The sequence below is a fragment of the Curcuma longa genome, chromosome 11 (genome assembly GCF_044706935.1).
Source record: "Curcuma longa cultivar G26 ecotype Majalengka, Jawa Barat chromosome 11, ITB_CL_G26_1.1, whole genome shotgun sequence".
Taxonomy (NCBI): domain Eukaryota; kingdom Viridiplantae; phylum Streptophyta; class Magnoliopsida; order Zingiberales; family Zingiberaceae; genus Curcuma; species Curcuma longa.
The window spans coordinates 1,700,793-1,709,534 of NC_133871.1; the positions used below are offsets into that span (position 1 = coordinate 1,700,793).

An 8,742-nucleotide genomic window follows, 5' to 3' on the forward strand; every position below is an offset into this window, starting at 1 on the left:
CGGCGACGACCTGTATCGGCGTTTGCCGCCTTTTCTGTTCTAGTCGCTTCGTCGCCCTCTCTCGCTCCTTCTCGTTATCGCGATGCTTGGTCGATTAGCTTCTGCGAGGGGTGCCGCAACCGAAGCTCTCCTCCGGTGCCCCAAGTCCCTCCCGCCACTCCTCACCGCGTCCGCCGCCGTCCGTTTCTTCGGCACCGGTGACGGAGATGCCTCCTCCGCCCCAGGAACGGCTCGCCCTCGACATGATCCAGTACGCTTTCGGACTCGCCAGATCGCAGAAATCAGGTCCTTTTTCTCCTCCTGAATTGTTTTGGTCGTCCCTTGTGTATTTCGAGTTCTTGGCTCGATTATCCCTGTGTGTGTTTTTCTTTTCCTGCTCATCATTCTCCAGGCGATTCGTACTCGCATGCGATGCTGGTGCTGGAGCAAGGAATGTCCAACCTGAGGGGAGGAGGAGGAGGAGGAGCGGTGGAGGGAACTAGCTCGAGCGACAACGCCATGGGGATGATCTTGCTTGCCATGTCCACTCTGCTCTACGAGAGGTCATTGCTTTTCCTGATTACGAGGAATAATGTGGATATGAGTAGGATTATAATTTGTACTCGTTGCTTGCGATTGTATATGCAGAAGGGAGCTTCAAGATGCGAACGAGAAGCTTGAGGCGGTTCATCAGTTGGGACGAGCTTCAATAGATCTCATCGGTAATTACCCAAAATCTTTTTGATTTTGGTTCACAATCTAGTATTCCTGTGTAGATATAGGAATGTATTTGTTAGTAATTGCCTTGCGATATTAACGATAACATTATCAGAAACCCTAATAAGCAATATCTGATTCCGATACTAGAAGTCTTTCCCTAATGATGAGAAATTTTCTTCTTGTATGTATGTAGAAGGCAATAGTAACTATGCCCCTTATCTTTTGATTCTGAATAAGCAGTTGCTGCTTGTGAGGGTCGAGTGGGGTTAAACTTGGAGACTGGTCAGGTGCGTAATTATTACTAGTTTTATACTATATTTTCTCAGCTAGATTCACTTGAAGATTACTGTGCCATAGGATGCCAACTCGTTGCTGCTTGCAGACGATTGTTCCCATTTGCTAAGAGCTAGTGAAGAGGGTGGTGTTCCTGTGTCGGAGGTTACCAAATTTCGTGCTAAATCAATTAAAGGACTTGTTGATCTTATAAATGGGGATTGTATGTCTGGTTTGTTTTTTGATGTCATTGATTGCTAAGTTTGTCTCATGGTTGAGGTGAGCATTGTTTGTATTTCTTTCCTCAGTGGAATCAGCTTACGGTGGCTCCAAGGAATGTGGTATGGGAAGAACTGAAAACCAATTAGGTATAAAACATGTCAGCACAGAGTTAGTATAAATAAATATAAATACATATGTTACTTGATTCATATATGTAGGAACTAGCCTTCTTTCTCAAGGGGAAATTTCACATTGCATTGGGAATTTCTCGTTATCAAAAGAACTATATGAGAAAGCACTCTTGACTTCAGAGACCAAAAATACATCGAGCATGTCTTATCCAGCATCTACCAATATGGTGCCTGAAGAAGTTACAATCGGAGCAGCATGTGCCTTGGGACAACTTCTGTCTCATTCTGGGTATGTTTGTGCTTACACACTATCTGTGGCACAACTCCTGAGACACTAGATTCTATAATTGCTTATTTTTCTATTGATTTCCAATTTATCACCTTACCATGTTGTTCACATTTGTTATTTCTGCACGAACTATTACATACAGGAAGTTTGCAGAGGCAGAGGAACAACTAACAAAGGCTCTTGTTAAGGCTGAAGAACATTTTGGTTTGTGGCTATTTCCCTGAAGATTTGAACAGATTATCTGCTTTTTCTTTTTGTAGAGTACAATTAGTGCTTATTCTTTGAGTTGATTTAGGTTCAACTCATCCAAAAGTTGGTGTGATCTTGACTTGCATAGCCATTATGTATAAGCGCAAGGCACAGGCGGAAGCATCAAGCTCTATACTAATTCAAGAGGTTAGCTTGTTCTTTGTTGCATTTGTACCACAAAATCTTAACAATTGTCATGTATATTTCATTTTGGATAGATTTCCAAGTAGCATTAACCTCTATGTGATATTAACTTCATATGCTTCTCGTTTCAAGCTATCACTGATCTTCAGTGTTTTTGTCTATTGCCCTTATGCAAATAGACTTATCGCCAATTTTCAGCTTGAGCTTCAAGTGTAGATCTTGAGCTTGCATCAATGACTCTTTAAGTTTACTTGTCCTTTACTGCATTGTCAAACTAAATTTAGACAAATGTCACATGTATTTCAATTTGGATAAATTTTCAAGTAATATTAATATCTATATTATATAAAGTTCATCTGTTTCTTGTTTCAAGCCATCACTAATCATCAATGTTTTGACTATTGCCCTTATGCTTCAAATAGGCTAATCAGCCTTTTTGAGCTTGAGCATGAAGAATAGAGATTCAGCTTGCATCAATGGCGCTTTGAATTTATGCTATTTTTCAATTAATCTCATTCAAATATCTAGTGTTTTCTTAAAGTTAGTCGCACTACTATACTAAAATTTAATGGTAGCATCTTTGTTGCCTGTTTGACAGGGATTGTACAGGAAGGCCACAGATTTGCTCAAAGCTCCCGACTTGAATGATAAAGGTACTAGAAATTTCCTTCCATTTAAAGTCTGCAGGTCCTTATTTTTATTTTTGAGTTTTGACAAAGGCTGCTCTCTTTTGTATATCTTTGCAGTTGTTGCACTGCTAGATAGGAGTGACATAATTGCTCTAGCTAGAGGTAGCCTTGCAATCTTGTTCACTTTATAAAATTAGATACTATTAACTATTGTCATTTATGATAAGTTGAAAAGTATTGTAGCATATGTCTTCATTCAATGTTTGTTTCTATTAAAATTTTAAATTACCGCCTAAAATGTGCATTTTTTTATTTAATAGAGATCCTAGATACTTGAATATTCCTATCAAGTAGCTCTGTTGCTTGGCTTTTTAATTTTTGAAGTAGATAGTCCCTGGAATTGATGTTGCTCTTGCATAACAATATTTTGAATAGAAAGGCAGAAATATTTATAGAGAACATACTGTTAATCAATCATCAAATTAGAAAAAATAAACAATTCAATCTCCAAATATCAACTTAAGGTTTTAGATGCACCTTTATTTACAGCAATCGAGCATGATGAGCTAATTTCCTCAACCCAAAAAAAAACCATTAGAGAACTTGCACAGGGCGTATAGACCTGGGGAAAACCTTTTGAAACTTTATTAAATAGGTATCATCAACGATGAGATCTCATAGAAATAACTGAAATTTTTAATCTATAATAAATGCTAATGTAGAAGGGGAGCCTTGGGGCAACGGTAAGTTGTTGCCGTGTGACCTAAAGGTCACGGGCTTGAGTCTCGGAAACATTCTCTCGCAAAGCAGGGTAAGACTGCGTATAATAGACTCTTCTCCGAGACCTAACATTGGCGGAAGTTTCGTGCACCGGGCTACCCTTTTAATAAATGCTAATGTAATCCCATTAGGAGCTGGTGAGAGCTTTTGGTTAGCCATTGCTCGCTCTTGACTTGGATTGAATCTTGCAGTTATATTTAAATTCTTGTTCCGTTATTTTTTTTAACCTGACATGCTAATACTTCATAAAAATGCTGATACTGCCTTCTCTATGGTAGTAGTTGATAGTTGTCATGGGTATTAGGTAAATAGAGTTATACTGGGTTGTGAGTCCATGATGGTATTTTATGTTTAAGGTTTTACAGTAGTCTACATATACATGTAGTTATCCTTTTACAACATATGCAACATGGTATTCTTTTACAAATTCTAAGTTGTATCAAAACCATTCTTATGGTTTGTGTTTACAAGAGTGATCATTTGGCTCTCTCACATCGAAGTAATTGCCTTTGAATCTCTCTTCTTCTCTCTTCTCCAAATCCTCAACAATTCTATTGCATGCCTCTATTGTCGTTTGTCATCAAGTCACGCAACACCCCCATGATTCCGATCATTGTCGATATATCCTTGTGCGCCAAGAGTTGGGCACTCAGCCTCTGCCTGTGCAGAATCTGCATTCCCTTCACCTGCTGCTGGCACCGACTTGGTTCCCAGCACCACCATCTCTCCTGCATGTGACTTCTCAAGTTTCAGCTCTAATTTCCTCCAGGATCCTTGATAGGAGAAGATCTGGACACTCTTCGCTTGCCTCCAAGTTTGGTTAGTGGCTCTAGTGTATGCTCTAAATTTGGATCAGGGTCACTTTGTCGTTGATACCTTTCGCAGCCTACCCAAGCCTACACTCAGAAGATCCTTAGGGCCTTTCTATTATTCGCAAGTTCATCTCATGTCCTCACCGTGGAACAATTCCCTTCTGGTGCAAGCCTCCACCAAGTTCTGTTGCTGTGAGACCATGGCCTACATCCCATTCTGTTCACCAGTATCTCCGTTGCTCCTTTCTTTCTCTAAATCTGTAGTATTGGAGTTCGTAGATCTGCCCCAACAAATCTCACAGGCCATCCACTTGTATGACCCACCAATCCATGGATATTGTTCCTCTTCTTTATGTTGACCAATCTCTTGATTCCAATCACCATATTCATATTTATAGTCTATGCATGTACATCCAAATCCACTGTCTTTTCTCTTTGATTCTAAATCCTCTATCTTTTCCCTTTTATATTCTGGTCTTCCTCACAGCCTAACAGATCCTCTTTATGAGGTCAAATGACAAGGGGAAGTCTTTCGGCATTCATCTCCCTAGTGTTCCTTCTTTTTCCTTGTTATGAAGACCTAAACCGTGGAATAGTCATGTTCTAAATTCGCTACTATGAAAGAGTGAGCTGTATTCTCCATTTCCATTAAAAATTAAATAGATAAAACATTTTGTTTTCAATTTTGTATTTCTAATTGTGCTATTCATCTTTCTTTGAGGACATTAGAGTATTCTCTTTTTTCCTCTATCTATTGTGTACTACCATATCCTTCCGCTTCTGGGAAAAGCCCACCTAGAGACGCGAGTTGTTGAAATTTATTTCCTTTCTTGTTTCATTCTAGTTCCTAAGATTGTTTTACTATCATACATACATTAACATATTGCAGTCATTGCCCATTCCTAGGAATAGAACATACAACCTTCCGAATACTCGTCAGTCTGTTGTGATCGCCTTTGCAATACCTCTTCTTCATTACTATTCACTCTCAAAAGCTCCGAGAGTGTCAAAGAGAGCACTGCAATTTCAGTAGCAGACAACTGACCCACCTATGCTTGAAATGCCCATGTGTTGATTGATTAGCTAGTCGACCTCCCTGCCGACTGCCGACTGCCGACTGCCGACTGCCGAGGATAGTCCAGGTTGCAGCCTGGTCAGCCTCAAACCTCAACACTTAAGAGGTAATAAGAATTGACACTGGCATACCCTCACTGCTCGTTAACGCTTAGTGAGTTCTCTCAAAATTGCATCCTACTATGATGTCTGTCTGAAATCTTTTCCCTTTTTTTTTTTTTACATGTATTTACTTGAAAACAAATAATATCAGTAAGTTGAAAAATCTTACTCTAGCCTTTCCTACCATCTGAAGGTGGATACGCGGATCTGTTGTGCATTCAACAGAACAGAAAGGAAGAAGGTGCAAGAATGAAGCGATGGGCCGAGTCTATGTGGAGGAACAAACGCTTGTCTCTTGCTGAAGCTTTGGAATTTCCTGAACCCACAAAAGCTGCAGTGATAGACACCCGGACCTGTCGAGTTCTCTGACCGAAGTATGCAAACGCAGAGTTCGTGCCTCATCTCTGTCATATCTTCACGTTACCACGAAAGGTGACTTTATTTCATTTCCCCTTGCCAGGAGCGCAACTTTCATGCATCCGTAACCCGATCATGGCGACAAGTGACCTACGTTTCATTCCTTGCTTTCGTCGGACAATGAGCTAGTTAATGGTCAGTTGTCGATACTTTTCTGCAAGATGCGATCAAACTGAGGTACAATATTGTTGTGAGACCTTTTGTTTCCTTTCGACATTTTTGTAAGTTTGTAATACAATTATTTTGGTAAGGCAAAGGCACATTTTTAACAACCTTACAATCGCATTTGGTTTTGTTTCAAAGTTTTCAGGAAAGCAATGTAGTATAATTTGAAGCCTGATCATTAGGAATGCAGTTTCTATCATTTCATCATCTGTATCATTCTGATTGCTTTAGGAGCAGCTAGCCACGAATGAAAATAATTTGCTTGGAGATTTGGACAGCTTCATATGGTCGATTCGATTGTGTTTGAATGAACTGGGACGGTAATGTTCAATAGGTGCACCATAACTCAACTAGATTTTTGTTCTGATAAGGTTATTGTAAATTGACTTGATGGGGTTCGGTTGAACCAAATGGATGCTCCTATTAAGCACAAATCAGCTCAGTTGAGCTTGGAAGTGGTGTCGACACTTGACTCGGACACCTTTGATTAACCCTCCCTTCAAACCCTATACAACTTCATTAGTAGTTGATTTTTTTTTAAATATTCAATAGGTGCATCATAATTCAACTAGATCTTTATTTTGACAAGATTATTATAAATTGATCCTCCTAGTAAGCACAAATCAACCCGATTGAGCTTAAAAGTGGTTTTGACACTCAATCCCAGACACCTTGGTTAACCCTCCCTTCAAATTCTATACAATTCCAATAGCAATCAACTTTCTTTCTTTTTTTAATGTTCAATAGTTGCATCATAACTCAACTAGATCTTTGTTCTACCAAGATTATTGTAAATTGACCTGATGGGGTTCAGTCAAACCAAGTGGATGTTCTTAGTAAGCACAAATCAGTCTGGTTGAGTCTGGAAGTGATTTTGACACTCAACTCGGACACCCTTGGTTAACCCTTTCTTTAAACCCTACACAACTCCATTAGCCAATCAACATTCTTCCTTTTTTTAATGTTCAATCATAACTCAACTAGATTTTTGTTCTAACAAGATTATTGTAAATTGACTTGATGGGTTTTGGTCTAACCAAGTGGATGATCTTAGTAAGTACAAATTAACCTGATTGAGCTTGGAAGTGGTTTCAATGCTCAACCTGGACATCCTTGGTTAACTCTCCCTTCATACCCTACACAACTTAATCCTTGGTTAACCCTCTTTTCATACCCTACACAACTCCATTAGTAATCAACTTATCTTTGTTTTGACAAGATTATTGTAAATTGACATGATAAGGTTCTATCGAGCCAAGTGGATGCTTCTCATAAACACAAATCAACCCGATTGAGCCTGGAAGTGGTTTCAAAACTCAACCCGGACACCCTTGGTTAACTCTCCCTTCAAACCCTACGTAACTCCATTATATGTCAACTTTCTTCCTTTTTAAATATTGAATAGTTGCATCATAATTCGACTAAATATTTGTTATGACAAGATTATTGTAAATTGAATTGATGAGGTTCGATCGAACTAAGTGGATACTCTTAATAAGCACAAATCAGCCCGATTGAGTCTCGAAGTGGTTTCGATACTCGACTCGAACACTGTTGGTTAACTCTCCTTTCAAACCCTATACAACTCCATTAACAGATAACTTTCTTTCTTTTCTTAATGTTTAATAGGTGCACCATAACTTAATTAGATCTTTGTTTTAACAAAATTATTGTAAATTGACATGAAGAGATTCTGTCAAACCAAGTGGATGCTCTTAGTGAGCACAAAACAACTTGGTTGCGCTTGGAAGTGATTTCGACATTTGATTCGGACACCCTTGATTAACCCTCCCCTCAAACTCTACACAACTCTATTAGTAATCAACTTTCTTCCTTTTTATTAATGTTCAATAAGAGCATCATAACTCAACTAAATCTTTGTTTTGATAAGATTATTGTATATTGATCTAATGGGGTTTGGTCGAACTAAGTGGATGCTCCTAGTAAGCACAAATCAGCCTGATTGAACCTGGAAGTGGTTTTGACATTCGACCCGGACACCTTTGGTTACCCTCCCCTCAAACCCTACATAATTCCATTAACAGTCAACTTTCTTCCTTTTCTAATATTCAACAGATGTACCATTACTCAACTAGACCTTTGTTTCGACAAGATTATTATAAATGGACCTAATGGGAGTTGGTCAAATCAAGTGGATGCTCCTAGTAAGCACAAATTAGCTGGTTGAGTTTGAAAGTGGTTTCGACTCTCAAATCAAGCACCTTAGTTAACTCTCTCCTGAAACCCTACACAAGTCCATTAGCAATCAACTTTCTTCCTTATTTAATGTTCAATAGATGCACCATAACTCAACTAGATCTTTGTTCCTACAAGGCTTGATGGGGGTTCGGTCTCTCAATAAGCACAAATCAGTTCGGTTGAACCCAAAAGTGATTTTGACATTCGACTTGAACACCTTTAGTTAACCCTCCACTCAAACCCTATACAACTGTATTAACAATCAACTTTTTTTTCCTATTGGATTGATTCATTTGTAAGTTAACATAATTTTTCAGGAAGAAAAATAATTGAGGTGAACAAAAAGATGCCAGCCCATGTGGCTTATTTTTTTATTGAATAATTAAATGCAAACTAAATAACATGCAATATTTTTTTAATTCTGCATTTTTCATTTCTTAGAAGAAAAAATAACTTTCCCCAATATACTCTTAGCCATTGTAAAATATAATAATACCATTTTACCCTCCCTCCCCTTCAAACCCTACACAAGTTCATTAACAGTCAATTTTTTTTTA

General features: G+C 38.6%; 1 protein-coding gene across 1 annotated transcript; it reads left to right on the forward strand.

Moving 5' to 3' along the window:
* Positions 1-6,093, forward strand: LOC141838441 (uncharacterized). The gene is given in 13 exon segments (XM_074725918.1): positions 1-220; positions 222-285; positions 392-542; positions 628-701; positions 940-986; positions 1,057-1,195; positions 1,281-1,340; positions 1,413-1,614; positions 1,757-1,818; positions 1,910-2,010; positions 2,606-2,660; positions 2,754-2,798; positions 5,598-6,093. Coding segments are annotated over 13 exon segments (1,314 nt in total). The 5' UTR covers positions 1-82; the 3' UTR covers positions 5,774-6,093.
* Positions 6,094-8,742: the final 2,649 nt, after the last annotated feature.